This window comes from Bufo gargarizans, chromosome 9 (assembly GCF_014858855.1).
Source record: "Bufo gargarizans isolate SCDJY-AF-19 chromosome 9, ASM1485885v1, whole genome shotgun sequence".
Taxonomy (NCBI): domain Eukaryota; kingdom Metazoa; phylum Chordata; class Amphibia; order Anura; family Bufonidae; genus Bufo; species Bufo gargarizans.
In genome coordinates this window covers 4,312,431-4,327,755 of record NC_058088.1, presented here as the reverse complement: position 1 = coordinate 4,327,755, position 15,325 = coordinate 4,312,431, and the positions used below count along the sequence as shown (strand labels likewise).

General features: G+C 42.2%; 1 protein-coding gene across 1 annotated transcript; it reads right to left on the bottom strand.

The window, feature by feature from the left end:
* Window positions 1–10,423: 10,423 nt before the first annotated feature.
* On the bottom strand, window positions 10,424–12,001 carry LOC122946548 (serine/threonine-protein kinase Sgk1-like). The gene has a single exon (XM_044306259.1). The coding sequence runs from the start codon at window positions 11,999–12,001 to the stop codon at window positions 10,424–10,426; it is 1,578 nt and encodes a 525-aa protein (XP_044162194.1).
* Between the last annotated feature and the right edge of the window lie 3,324 nt (window positions 12,002–15,325).

Here is a 15,325-nt window from a genome sequence, read left to right as displayed (position 1 = left end):
TAGCTGCAGGGTGCTTGCTGCTTAAGGCCTCTTTCACACTGGCGTGTGCGGCCCGTGGTCGTGCTGCGGCCCGCAAAATGCGAGCCGCAATGCACGAGCACAGTCCCATTCACTTAAATGGGTCCGCAATCCTGCCGTTGCGCAAAAAGATGGGACATGTTCTATCTTTTTGTGGAACGGAAGTACGGGCCGAAACCCAACGGAAGCACTCCGTAGTGCTTCCGTAGGGTTCCGTTCCGTTCCGCACCATTCCGCATCTCCGGATTTGCGGACCCATTCAAGTGAATGGGTCTGCATCCGTGATGCGGAATGCCCACGGAATGGCTCCCGTATATTGCGGGCCACATTTTGCGGCAGGCAGTACGGCAACGGGCCGCACACGTCAGTGTGAAAGAGGCCTAAGGCTAGGGTTACACGGTGACATGTGTCACGTGACAAAAAGGGTACAACTACATTACAACATGTGTGGCACCGATGTCGCGCAACATTTTTTATAATGATGGTCAATGGTGTTTGACAGTCGAAGAAAAGTCCAACTTGGTTGTTTTTTTTTTTTTTTGCAACTGTCGTGTTGCAGTCATGTCATTGTAAAAAATGTTGAGCGTCAAGAAGTCGCCATGTAGCCCTAGCCTAAAGCAGCAGACACTCTGTGCGAATCGCCAAATGCAGTCATTTAACCCTTCAGATGCTGTGGTCAAATGTGGAGCTGTTGGTTGAAATTGAAAGCTCAGGTCTGTTTGTAGCTGGCCAGCTAAGACCTGTCCTAGGTTGCTAGTATAGCCTTATATGTGTATACAGCTAGACCTGCCAATAGCCTTAATACAGTTCCTATGTTTATGTGTTAAAGACAAAAGCAGAGTTATTTACTGTGACATCATGTTTTGGATGTCATATTACTGTTATATTTTGTGTTCACAGAAGCAGAAAAAGATAATATGCCTTTAAGATTAATTTTGTAATGTAAGGTAAACTCAGTGACACTGGGTAGAAGTCTAGACCAATCACTGCCAGCTTCTCACACAAGCAAGAGTTTTCAGCAATCACAGCCAGCCTCACACACAGCCTGTCTGGGTATTCCCCTAGCAGGAGCTGCTAGAATCATTATTCACCAGAGACAGGAGCTGAAGAAACATTCACTCCACTGAGAGCTGCGTTTTAACTGTATACTGAACTAGATATGTATGTGTTTACCATACAAATTCGATTGCAAAGTACAAATACAAATTGCAAGCTACAGTTGCAAACTGTGAACTACTACAAATACCATACAAACATATTGCAATCCAAATTGCATACAACCATACCAGATCATACTGAACCAATCTGCAAATAGTCACTGCTAACTGCATACTGCAAGTGAACTATTAGTTAGACCTCAGATATACCTCTCAGAGAGATCCTAAAGTGCTTAAATAACTTAAAGTGAGAGTACAGATACTCAAGAGAGAAATATATCCACCATTTTATGTTGAATGACAAGATTAAACAGTTGAACCACCATCTTATGCATACCGCCATTTTGTGATATCTTTTCAACACACGTTTTACTAGGCTACCATCTTGTCTCCAAACTATAGGAAAGATAGTACAGACAGTTTCTTTATTAGATAGTTAATACAGTTGAAAAAAGACATAAGTCCATCAAGTTCTGCCAAGGAATAGGTGGGGATAGGAATTTTGGGGAAAAAAAGAAATGAGTCCTAGATTTCTACACATTTTCATAGGCATTAAAGAGGTTGTCTCACTATGTACTACATAGCTTAGTCCCTAAGAGTCCTTCAAACATTTTTCCCACAACAGAAGTTAAGCTTACTGGTCTATAATTACCTGTGGAGGACCTAGAGCCCTTCTCGGATCATGGGTAAGTCTCCCTGACAGTTTAGCAAGCGCTTACTCCTGATTGGATTCACGTTCTCATAGTTAATGCCTTTGTAGGATAAAAGGCTAACGATATCTGTAATCTGATTGCTACCATCTTCTAACCCCTGATGACACTGGTTTCATGGCGAAACATGTTGGGGGGAGTTATCCTGTTTCTTATTTTCATTCATATCTCTCAGTTCACATACTAATGGCAGTACGTACTGCAGATGTAACATCCCAGAGTATGTTACTAAACTCTGTTTCCCTGCTACAACATGTCAGGTGTATATTTTGTCATCTTGTGTAATCTAACACCGCATTCTCCATTATGTGCATTTTCTATGCCTGTTTCATATAATTGCTGTGATTTCCATGTACACCAGCAGGTGGCAGCAATGTGTTTAGTGCAGTTTAGCATATCTAGACTGGAATAGTACATTCCAATCTAGCTCCCCCCCCCCCTCTTTGAGGAGGTGTGGAATGTTCCCACCTCCTGCCTCATAGGGAGGAAAGAAAGTTCTAGTTAGTGTACCAGCCCCCCTGCTTGGGGAAGGCTGTGTTGGTAGGAGCTCCCAGAAACGGGGATCCCAACCTAGGATCCAGCCTCGGCTGAGGCAAAGATCGCTCTTCCCAGCCTGAGCCATCAGCCTCAGCTGGTTGACAAGAAAAGCAGCCATCTCCAGCCTCCAGGAAGAAGCATTCCCTGTGAGCCAAGCTGTGAGTACATATTCAGAGTCCAGGAGAAGCCAAATCCCTCCTCAGCTAGTCAGGCCCACACCAAGCAGAAGACAGACAGAGCAGAAGATAAATACCTGCCAGATTCTCCAGGCACATAGTATAGAAGCAGAAGAGATACTGATCCCTGCCATACATTGCCTATACCTGCTGGGACCCAAGACTATTGCTGTAACTTATATGGATTTAAAGCTGCCATTCAGTAAAGACAAGTTGGATCATATTACCTGTTTGGATCTCATTTACTGCTACCAAAGTTCCTCAATGACTCCTAATAACAACACTCAATTTATTGCAAGTGAGCCAGGATCCAGGAGTCCAGCCGTACCAAGGTAGGAAACACCGTTGACACTACCATACCTGCTATACAGAGACATTATCCCCCTCTGGCATTCCTCACCTGGTACGTGAGTTACATCATCTTAAAAGGGCCCTGAGACTATAACCTGCACAAGCTGCTATTGGCATCACAAACTAAAAACTATTAATCTTGCGCCAGTGTGCATTAGTCCCAATCCGGCTTACTGCACAGACACACTGCCATCAACAATTCTATAGGGCTTTGTTGCCAAAACGGGAATTAGATGCAGGGTGTGAAATGCAAAGTGTGTGGCCTGGTACCTACTGTGATGCTCCGGTTGCAGTTCCTCCTGACAGTGTAGCTGAATCACATAGCAGCTGTCAGTGAGATACAATTAGAAGTCATTTAGTGAATCTAATAGTTGTTGCCAGTGGTATATAAAGTTGCGATCAATAAGTACTGATGACAATGCTGCCACTGATTCCAAATACTGCAGTGGTTTAGACCTATGGCTGCAGAAGATTCATCTCCACTACTGTAGATGACAATTAGATACCTTGGTGCTCAGTCTTTAGTCAGTGGTAACTTGGAATCTAATACCTGTGACACAAGTTCACAGTTGTGATTCTACTGGAGCTGAAAAGAATGGCTACAGTTATACTGCCTGTTCTCCACAGCGTTGGTAGAGGAACGGACATCCACATAAATCACTGTGAAGGAGGCCACAGCAGAACCATATTGTAGCTGTAGGCTAGTGGAATATAAAATAGTTACTTACCTCACTATATCCACAGCCGCCCCTCTGTCCAGGCTTCTACTTACCTAACTATATCCACAGCCGACCCTCTGTCCAGGCTTCTACTTACCTCACTATATCCACAGCCACCCCTCTGTCCAGGCTTCTACTTACCTCACTATATCCACAGCTGCATCTCTGTCCAGGCTTCTACTTACCTTGCTATATCCACAGCTGCCCCTCTGTCCAGGCTTCTACTTACCTCGCTATATCCACAGCTGCCCCTCTGTCCAGGCTTCTACTTACCTCACTATATCCACAGCTGCCTCTCTGTCCAGGCTTCTACTTACCTTGCTATATCCACAGCTGCCCCTCTGTCCAGGCTTCTACTTGCCTCGCTATATCCACAGCTGCCCCTCTGTCCAGGCTTCTACTTACCTCACTAAATCCACAGCCACCCCTCTGTCCAGGCTTCTACTTACCTCACTATATCCACAGCTACCCCTCTCTCCAGGCTTCTACTTACCTCACTATATCCACAGCCACCCCTCTGTCCAGGCTTCTACTTACCTCACTATATCCACAGCTGCCTCTCTGTCCAGGCTTCTACTTACCTTGCTATATCCACAGCCGACCCTCTGTCCAGGCTTCTATTTACCTCACTATATCCACAGCTGCCCCTCTGTCCAGGCTTCTAATTAGCTCACTATATCCACAGCTGCCTCTCTGTCCAGGCTTCTACTTACCTCACTATATCCACAGCTGCCCCTCTGTCCAGGCTTCTACTTACCTCACTATATCCACAGCTGCACCTCTGTCCAGGCTTCTACTTACCTCACTATATCCACAGCTGCACCTCTGTCCAGGCTTCTACTTACCTCACTATATCCACAGCCGACCCTCTGTCCAGGCTTCTACTTACCTTGCTATATCCACAGCTGCCCCTCTGTCCAGGCTTCTACCTATCTCACTATTGTGAGATAATATTGTGGAATATAAAATAGGTACCACTGACATCTTGAGGCCTAGTCAGCATCTTGAGGCCAAGCAATTATAAGAAATAGCCCTTAGGGTCCATAACAGGGAAAAAAAGGGAACTTTTTCCTCTCCAGACTCCATAATACTTCATATATATGACACCCTTAAGTTAATTACCATATGGATGTATGAAATTAGAAAATTCTAAGCCAGACCCCTAATAATACCCACAGCACTATACTGATTGCGATTGATACATTTATACAGTAACTGAGAGGGTATGTCATTTTAATTCACACTACTTGGGGCAAATAACTCACTTATTTTTGTCATCATCAATAAAGGTTCTGTTTTATATAAATTAGGTCAGAAATAGGGTCTTTATAGCTTTCCGTCATTTGTTTACTCTATTTCAGATACCCTGGACTGCCCATAGGGTCTGTTGATATTTCCTTTTTGAATATGGGCACCACATTTGCCTTGCACCAGTCACTTGGCACTGTACCAGTCCCTAGAGAATCTCTCAAAATTATGAAGGGGGGCACAGCAATGACTGAACTGAGTTCTTTAAGAACTCTTGGGTGTAATCCATCTGGACCCGGAGCCTTGTTCGCATTTACCTTATTTATCTTAGCTTGGACCATATCTATATTTTTTCCAGTTGAGTATATCACCGGATGCACTAACAGCCCCAGCACTACAGATATCAGCTCCTTTCTCTTCTTTTATATATACAGAGCTAAAAAATCCATTTAGTAAATCTGCCTTTTCCTTATCCTCAGTGACCATCCACCCGTAAGCATTATTTAGGGACCTACCTGCTCTGACCTTGTTTTTTTTCAGCAAAGAGATTTTGGTGATTTGTTTTGCTTTTTTTTGCCACCTGCCGTTCATGCGTTTTATCTCATTTTTACAGTTTTTAAGCTTAGTAAATTTCAAAGGCTATAGCTCAAGCCTCAGATTTGTATTTTTTAAATGCCCTTTTTTGTCATGTGTTGTCCTTTTTACAGTAGCTGTAAGCCATGGGGGGTGTAGTTTTAGCCATTTATTGGTTACTCACAGGAATACATTTTGCAGTGTAATTACCCAATGTGGATTTAAAGTTCTCCTATTTATCCTCTGTGGTATTATTTGACAATAGATACTTCCAGTCTACGCCCAGAAATGCTGCCGTAAATCTGGCAAAATCAGCCTTTTTAAAATTCTGTGTTTTTTTTTCTCTTCCAGCCAGAGTTAGCTTTTTATAGTTCAGGGGGAATATAATTATTGTAGTGGAACAGTAATGGTATGGCGGGCACTCAAATGCCTGGCACTCCAAGGAACCGTACCATATGTAGATACCCAAAATTATTTATTCAATACATAATAACAATAATCCCTCAAAAAGAACAATAATTTTTTTTAAATAATATGAAAAGTATATACAAATATAAAATACGCCTCTTTTCTAACTTTGTACTTTTTGGGTAAAGTATTTGTCATGTGAATAAGAAAAACAGACATATGAAAATAAATAAAGGAATGACACAAGGAAACAGCATTTAGATGAGTGCAGTACTTAAAAAGAATAAAGAAAAAGGAAAGAAAAATGAAAAATAGATAAGATCATACAAGTATGATTACAGTATATTTGACATATGATTTATCAAGTCGGTTGAAATAGGGAATAAGATATGTGGGAAACACTCAATATGTCATATTTATTGCCTATATGACCCATCTAATTAGGAGTGATTATTTGTAAGATTACAGATTTTATATATCTTACATAAGTCCCTCTGATTTCCATTACAGTGTGAGGCTCTTACAGCAGGTATATAACTGATGGGGTATGTATATGATTAATAGAGCAAGATATAGACATCTAAAATGAAGAAAACGCATCAAAAACGCATCAATAACGCATTGAAAACGCATATGCATGTTTTGATGAATACATCTGCAGTTCATACATATACCCAATGTGGTTCTTATTAACATGGTGTTTAAACTCAATTAGGTCTTTCTATATATTGTGGGGATTCGCTCTGGTTGTAAAGCAAAGTTCAGTGTTTATTCACACATAGGAAAAAACAAGCCAAAAGTAACGATGTTCAGTTTTGGTGCCTGTTCACACCACACAAAGTCCACAGTGCTAAAAACCTTCACCTGGTCAGCAGTTTTCCACCTGCAGTCCACAGCAGGCTTTAGAGGCCTGTTTCCCCAGCATGCGGCTCTCACAAATAGATGGCCTCAGTGTCTCAAGACACAGACTCCTCAGCTCCTCTGTCATGGAGGATAATCCACACCAGCTGAACATGCTGGCTGGGTTTTTATATCCTAGCCAAAACCCGGCCTGGAACCGTGGGGAACATCCACCCACCCTGCTCTTTGGCTGCTCCCCATAAGAACCGGATCTGCTTTACAGCCATACTAACAGCTGAAGCGTCAGACTGCAACTGCAAAACTGACACTTCAGGGAAAAACCCGGTTCTTACCTCACCGAGGCCAGGAACCTCGGTGACGCGTATCTTCCATCAATGATGGCCCATTGTTCCTTCTTACATACCTCCCCCCTTTGTTCAACCCTGAGGGGGTGAACACTTGTCAGACAGTGGACCCGGGACAGGGCATCCGCGTTTCCCTGTAACCTGCCTGCCCTGTGTTCCACGGAAAACTTAAAGTTTTGCAAAGATAAGAACCATCTGGTGACCTGAGCATTCCTCTCTTTGGCCTGGCTCAGAAGAGGGAACTAGCTTTCCCCTCTGAGAGAGGAGCTTTGTAGTCAGGGTTTCATCCACTTTAGTTTAGGGTTGTGGCCAGAATGTATAGGCTTCTTAGAGAATGTAGCCCCGCCCCCAAACTGTTCTATGAGCCCATACATTCTAGGCTTCACCTTTAGCTTAGTCTGGATTTACTTGTGAGAAGCAGCAGGTTTTAGAGACCACTTTAAACACCTGTTTACTGAAGCTGTCTTACATTTAGAAGCGGCGGTGGATCTGCCGAAGTTATGTAGAGACCAGCGCCAATACATACCTGCAGCAGATCCACCGCCAGTGCAGGGCTTTATTAAGAAAATGTGGTCCTGTATGTGTTTTGTATGAACTTAAAGTGATTGTGCCATCTCATGCATTTGTGGCACATCGCTACTATATGCCCCCAATGTCTGATGGCTGCAGGTCCCACCTCTCCATTTTGTTTATTTAGATCCCCCTGGCACACCCCCTTCAATTGGCACGCTCAGCTCTTTAAATGTATGTCTTTTTAACAATTGACTATTGGATGCGATCTGAAGAAGGAGCTAGTCCGGCTCCGAAACGCGTCATCTATCATCCTAATATATTCTGTGGTTCCAATATACGGACCATACTTACCCTATTCAGACGGGCAGCACACTGAACTTTTTTCTTCTTTCTTCCACAGTCTCTTTATCGTTGGCCCGGCCGGGAACCGACCAGGACGGGCAGCAAGCCCTTAACTACAGTATTGTATCCTACCAAGACTAGGGTTGTGATCCCTGCACAAACACTGGAGATAAGCCTTCACGCTGCCCCCTATACTCCTCCTACTAGCGGTCCTTCCCATCAGTGCGTCTCTCCTCCTCTCTTACATTATAGTGATGTAGATATATATATACATATATATATTTTGGATAAAAGAAGAATATTTTGTATCATTTGTCCCTCCCTGGAGATTTTTTCTCGCAATTTTTTACATTTATAGGAAGTTTTCATTTGTGATGTGAGATCAATAAAGACTCAGTATAATTATATATTTTTTTTATTTATGTTAAAGAATAATGCTGATAGATGGTGATCAGCTGAATTGATGGAACAGGTACCTGCAGGATGGTATGAACAGGTACTTTTGCTCAGCTTCCTCAATGATGACACGTGATAAAGCTGAGCTGATGGTAAATCTTTTGAAGAAGGGTGCTGACAGATGGTGGTCAGCTTTTGGAGATGGTACAGATAGGTGGTGGACAGTTTTGTGGAGAATGGTGGCATAGATGATGTCCAGCAGTAGAAGAGCTGATGGAGGATGATCAGCTCTCTGAATACAAAGTGTGCTGAGATGGTGGTCAGCATTCTGTAGATGACAGGTGCTGAGATGGTGGTCAGCATTCTGTAGATGACAGGTGCTGAGATGTTGATAGCACTATGTAGGTGCTGAGATGTTGGTCAGCATATTGGAGAAGACAGACGGGTGCTGAGATGTTGGTCAGCATCTTGGAGGAGAAAAAGTGCTGATAGATGACAATCAGCTTCCTGGAGAGGAGGAGGATCTGACAGCTGGTGGTCAGGAATTCGGCATCTGAGGCTGGAGGATAGTCCTGTAAAATAAAACCTGTTTGGTCAATCGAATGTGCATTAAAGGTATTCCTGTATACAGTATGTTCTAGAACGGGATAGGAAAATTATTGTGTGGTTGATCTATAAATTTGGGATTTGGAATAAGATTCCTGTGTAAAATGAGTTCTGTGAACTTGTAAAGAAGTTGACATTGTAGTTAAATCTTGTAGTTCCTTACCTGCTCAGCATTGGAAGAATCACCAGTAGTTGTCCATGCCTTCAGAGTATCTTGGTTTCACTAGAGGTCCATAGATGATCTTTTTTCTACAGCACATAGGCAGGAAGATGGATGACTGTGGATGAGAAGGTAAATCAGGAACTTGAGTTAAAAAAGTGGACACCAACAAGAAGCACAAAGACCCAGCGTCCTATTGTACTATATAGATATAGTGTGTGGACCCAGATGAATGAGGTTGCCTCGTGCTAATGTCCTTATACAATTTTAACTAAATCTACACGAAGGGCCTCATATTTAAAGTATAATAAATCTAGCTGTAATGCAGTATAGAATCTATATTTGCACCATATGCAGTCTGCTGAATTGATAGATGAGGTTGGGATCAGAGGAACACACACGCTGCTCACTTCTCCTCATTCTTCTACTAGTCTCTAATAAGTGAGATCCTCATCTCCTGTGTCTACAGAATCAATACTTCTATTCTCTTACCATAAGGAAACTTTTCCAAGTCTCAGCTATTCCTTCCTGTCACTGTGTGACTTCATGCTGTAGACCAGACCTCGTACTCTGGAAAGAAATAAATAATAAAAATGTTTTCTGAGAAAATGCATACCCTCTAAAAACTTAAGCTAACTAATGTTTACTTTTATGACAGATCACTTTTTTCCATATACTGTACATGTACACCAGATGTCGGGTCTTTAAAGATAGAAGCTGGGAAGGTGACATAGCATCAATTTGCCTACTTTGTTACACAGCAGACACCCCCTCAGATGCCACAGCATCTAAGCGGTTATTTTACAGGAATGATACCCTCCCAGGGCCTGCCATAGCAATGTCCCTATAAAGCCCTGTCTGAGGGAGGGGTGGATAGGTACATGGTGATTCCCCCATAGACTGCAATGATAAAGATCACATGTTCAAGTCATCTAGGGTGACTAAGAATAAATGACCCTACAGGAACTAACAGCATTTGAGTCTATATTTATATATATATATATATATATATATATATATATATCATTTCTAGTCATCTAATTATATATATTCACTGGCACTAAAATGGCTATATATGAAAACTAAAGAAAAATTGCCTAAAATATGTAAGAGTTTTACCATTTACCAAAGTCAACTAAAGTCAGAGCAATCAGGAATATTTTAAGGAATACGTTAAGATTTTGGAAATCTAAACAGATGAACATATTCTATATCTGATGCACCTACCTGTTGAGCAGTCCTCCTTTATCCTGCTAGATTAGGCTCTTGGCTTAGCTGAATCAGGAAACAGAAAGGCAATCGGGCTAAGGGTCTGGGTGCATTGGAGCAGTGTGGTAGTGTGCACTCCAAGCTGGACAGACAAATGAGACCTTCTCGAACAGCTCTTGGTTCATGATTGGCTGCTTCTTCTCAGCCTCACTGTGTGGTACCGATATCTGCCTTGTCACATACTCTTCCATGGTGTCTTCACTGATTTTGAGTGGTGACTCTGTTTTTCCTGATTCCAGTTCATCCCAGTTAATTGAAGAGAAAAAGGTATGCTCACGTATGTTGCCTCTCATCCCTAATCTTAGAGACTTGTCCTTGCACAGGAGCCCAGTTAACAAGTCTTTAGCAGCATGGTCAAAGTTTTCAGATGTTTCTTGTTTTTGGACCATGTCAGTGACTTGTGCAACCGTCTCTGCAGGTCTACAACCGGCTACTAGGCCATTGGTAATTACGCCTAAAGAAAACCAGTCTTCTGCAGCATAATACGGCTCACCAGTGATCTTCTCTGGTGCAGGGGTCCCGTGAATGTCTCCTTCTCTTGTGACTCTGATAGCAAGACCAAAATCTGTGATCTTAATGTGGCCTTTTGTAGTCAAGAGGATGTTATCGGCTTTCAGGTCTCTGTGAACGATGCCTTTGGAATGGAGGAACTGTATTCCACATACCATCTCTGCAACTAGAAATCGTACAGTGCAGAGGCTTAGCCATTGTCTCTCTTCAATCAAGTCATAGAGAGTCCCGCCAGTGACCAGCTCCATGACGAAGTAGATGTAGTTCTGAGTATGAAAAGCTCCATAGCCGTGAACCAGAAAGATGCTCTCCTGAGCAATCTGCAGGAATTCGCCTTCTTCTAATCCTGACGACCACCATAGTGCTGATCTCTTTTCTACTGCTTTGATGGCAACACGTTCTTTCCGTATAGAGTCTGTTGCCAGCATCACCTTTCCAAAGCCACCTTCTCCGAGAACATGATGGAATGTAAATTTGTCCACCGTTAAAGGCGCTGTGGCCTTTTCCCCTTCTTCTGTGCTCTCTTTATGAGAGTAGTCGCTGTCTAGCTTAGCCTTCTTCCTTGGCTCCAGTTCATTCATGTTCATTTTGGATCTGCTATCTGTAAAGGGTCTTTTTCTCCCATTTTGGCGCTTCTCTGTTGTTTCTCCCACTTCAAATGCAACATTTGGTTCTTTTGATTTTGTAGTTGTTGCACTTTCTACTTTTGGTCTTTTAGTGGGTGCACCGTGGTCTTCTGTTTCCCTTTTGCGAGATCCTATCTTATTTTTGGAGCCCTTGACTGAGCTTTGATTTTTGGTTGTTGTTTTATTGGGGTCATCAATTCCCCAAAGTTGTCTTCCTTTTTTAAGGATGTATGTTTTCTTCTTCTTTATGAATCCTGCAAACCTTCTCCACTGGTTCTGCAGTCCATAAAGAAATGAGGTGTTTTTAGGCAGCTGAGTAGCAGGTTGGGCCTTGCTCACCTGCTGGCTGCATCCCTCCTGTGGATCCTCTATGGCAATTCCTCTCCATTTTGGTGTTATCTTCTTTTTCTCCTCTCCATTTTGTCTGTCTTCTCTCGATGGTGTTGTTGTTTTTTTTCTCTTTCTACTGGATCCCATGTTGAGTCTTGGACGTCAACCGGGCCCTTGTAGAAAAGAGTAAATAAAATAAAGCAAAGAAGTAGCTAGCCAGCCGCAGAAATGTCTTTCCTCACCGAAGTGTTGAGAAAAACTGAGGCGTAGGGTCCTCAGTGCTGCTGTAAAGAATGGTGTGATGTCATCATGATTGTGATGTCATCGGTTCTGCCATAGGCAGCGCTTTTCAATCTGATTTGATCTGGTTTAAGCTGGTTTGATCCAGCCATTGTGTTATATGCAAATTAATGTATGTTTCTAAAACTGCAATCTCATTAATAAAAATGTTAAATTGACATCCCTGTAAAAATGTATAGTCGACCATGACATGGTGTGTAGATATGTTTTCTAGCTTTGTCCATCTTTTATTGGCTGTTGCTACATATTTTTATATTGTAGCATGAAACGGCAGCTATCTCTATGAATCTATTTTTTCGGGCCAGTAATTTAAGGAGCTGTATGCTAATTACATCATTTTACATAGTTGTCAGTGGGCGGGGCTCACAGTTTGGCCACTCCCACTTTGCTAAATGTATAAAACAATGGATCATGGAGCCCGAAAGAAATAGAAATGATGGATTTATTCATTTTTACATTCTCCATCCCTGGTGTCGTGTTAGTATCCTGCTGGGGGTAGTAGTCATCACTGTAATATTGAGTTCATACATGAGTTTCCTCCTTATACTGTCCGTCAAGTAAACGTATTAATAGTGATAAAGTGGAGCTTTATTTTCTAAGATGGAAAACTCTTTTCCAAAGCCACCTTCTCCGAGAACATGATGGAATGTAAATTTGTCCACCGTTAAAGGCGCTGTGGCCTTTTCCCCTTCTTCTGTGCTCTTTTCTGGATGGGACTTCAGAGAAGTAGACTTACTAGAAATATCACAAGGACTTGTTCCTTTGGCTGATAAAAACCACTGGGAACCTCCGTCTTCTAGTTTATTGGTGCCAGACGGACAAAAAAAACAAACAGCAGGTGGCGCTATACAGATACATTTTATTTAATAGCTCACTGGCTATAAAAAAAAATTATTACATGGAATTACAAAAGTATTCAGATCCAGGTGCTGGTTTAAATAATAATGTAGAATACATGTATGTTTTGTGACGCAAACTTCTTTAATAGGAATCAGCTCATGTGACCCCTATTGAAATGCAATGCACCAATTTCTTTCCTGGATGCAGTTCTGCAGTAAACTCTGTAGAACATTATAGAACTATATAATAGTATGTTGCCAGTGTGGTGCCGGCCCACCAGAGGATCTTCCAGTGGTCCCAGGCTCTGATGCCATATCTGGCCCCATAGATCCAGGGGAAAAAAAAGAAAAACATTTTCTTGCCTTTTGGATCCAATTACTTGCCACAAGGGTCTCCTCCTGTGATTCACAAGCTATTAGAGCACCTTCATACACAGCAGTTTGTGTTGCAAAACTGCGGCTGAAAATCAGCTCCATTCACCTAAATGGGACTTGCCGAAATCCATGTGCTTTCTGCCAAAACTACCCTATTCAGATAAATGGAACTGATTTTGAAGACAAAAAAAAACAACTTCATTTTTTGAAGGACGATCTGAACTTTTTATTGATACCATTTTGGAGTGTTTGTGAATTTTTGATCACTATTTACTCCGTTTTTTAGTAGGTGATGAAACAACAGCGAATCAGACATTTTAATTATTTTTTTCCATTACACCATTTGCTGTACGGGATAAATATTTTATATTTTGTTAGTACTGATGTTTTTAGATATGGCGACACCTATGATGTTTTTTTTATTTGTTTATTTTTCTTAGAATTTTGAGCATAAATGGGTGAGGAAGGAAGAGGGGAGTATAGCGATTCCCGACCCTGACAGAACCTCGAGTCGTCTTGATTAGGGTGCGCCCAGGCACACCCGGCACACCCTGTGCGCACGCCTATGATTTTGTACATGGACTATCTGCTGCGGAGGCGGCAGTGTTATATATTAAGAAAAGTTGAAGTTAATGAAGAAGTTATTTCAAGCATTTGGTGTGCTCTTTAAACCTACTGTTTCCATAGAGCGGCGCTAGAGGAATTACAGAGTAATAGACAGTCTGGTTAGACAAATAAGTCAGAGATATCAAAATTCTTCTAATGCCACAGCGAAAAAGGCTCTTCATAGTGCTGCGCCTGCCATAGTGGAACTATAGCCCTCAGAGGGCGAAGCGATAGCGCTCCTCAACTTGCTCAGTAAACAGCGCATTAGAGCAGCAGAGCGCCAGCATATACCGCCGCGCAGCAACTGTTCCTTGAGTGAGCAAGCAAAGACACTTCAGCGGAGCTACCATAGAGGCCATAGAACGTTTGCATTAGTCAAACTGCAGCCGATTCTTAAAGTGGCAGAATGGCAAAGGCAAAATAGTCAGAGACAGAGTGCCAACCCTCCTGCGATCCATAGAGAGAGAAAAAGACGCATGGTGGAAGGCCAAAGTCCAGAGCTAGAGTGCCCGCACCGCTATCCACAGAGAGACCATGTACTGCAGTCAGCTAGTTTCCCGCCACTAGGCCCAAAGCCTGCAGCAGCGTATCCAAGCCAGCGCATCGCAAGTCATCATAAAGCATCGCAAGTCTGCACAGAGCATCGCAAGTCTGCACAGAGCATCGCAAGTCAGCGCAGAGCATCACATCACATTAACAAAAGGCAAGTCTCCTTTAACACAGACATTTGTTCCAGCAACCTTCAGATCGCAGTATCATGCTCTTCAGAATAAGGTCAGAGCTTTCCTTTATTACTTATCATTGCCTATAGGCTTTGGCATTTTTTGTGTTAAAAAATAAGAGACTTTAAATAAAAACAAAGGACAGTTTGTAGTACACGGACTCTAAAGCATTTAAAGTGAAAGTCATTTATTGCCTGCATTTATCGCAGTTGTATTTAAAGTGACAGTCATTTATTTCTGCATTTGTCAGTATTGCATTTAAAGTGAAAGGACTCTTAATATTCGTATTGATTTTCAGTATTGCATTTAAAGTAAAATGTCTGAGCCTAGTAATACCATGCCACCGTTAGATGATACAAAGATAGATAGAGTAGAGGGGAAAGAGCAAAGGAAATCTGTCTGAGGTAGAAGAGTCTAATGCAGCACTAGGAAGAGACCACTGTGGTACTCAGCAGAAGTGGCCAAAATCATTAAAAACAAAAAGATAGCATTTAGGAATTATAAAAAAAAACAAAATGAGGATGACAGACAAATTTATAAGATTAGGCAGAGAGAGGCCAAACAAGTTATAAGAGCTTCTAAAGCACAGGCAGAAGAGAAATTAGCTCAGTCAGGGAAAAAAGGCGATA

Bases quoted from the DNA above. Each gene is read 5' to 3' on its own strand.
- LOC122946548 (XM_044306259.1), bottom strand. From the start codon at position 12,001: ATGGGATCCAGTAGAAAGAGAAAAAAAACAACAACACCATCGAGAGAA.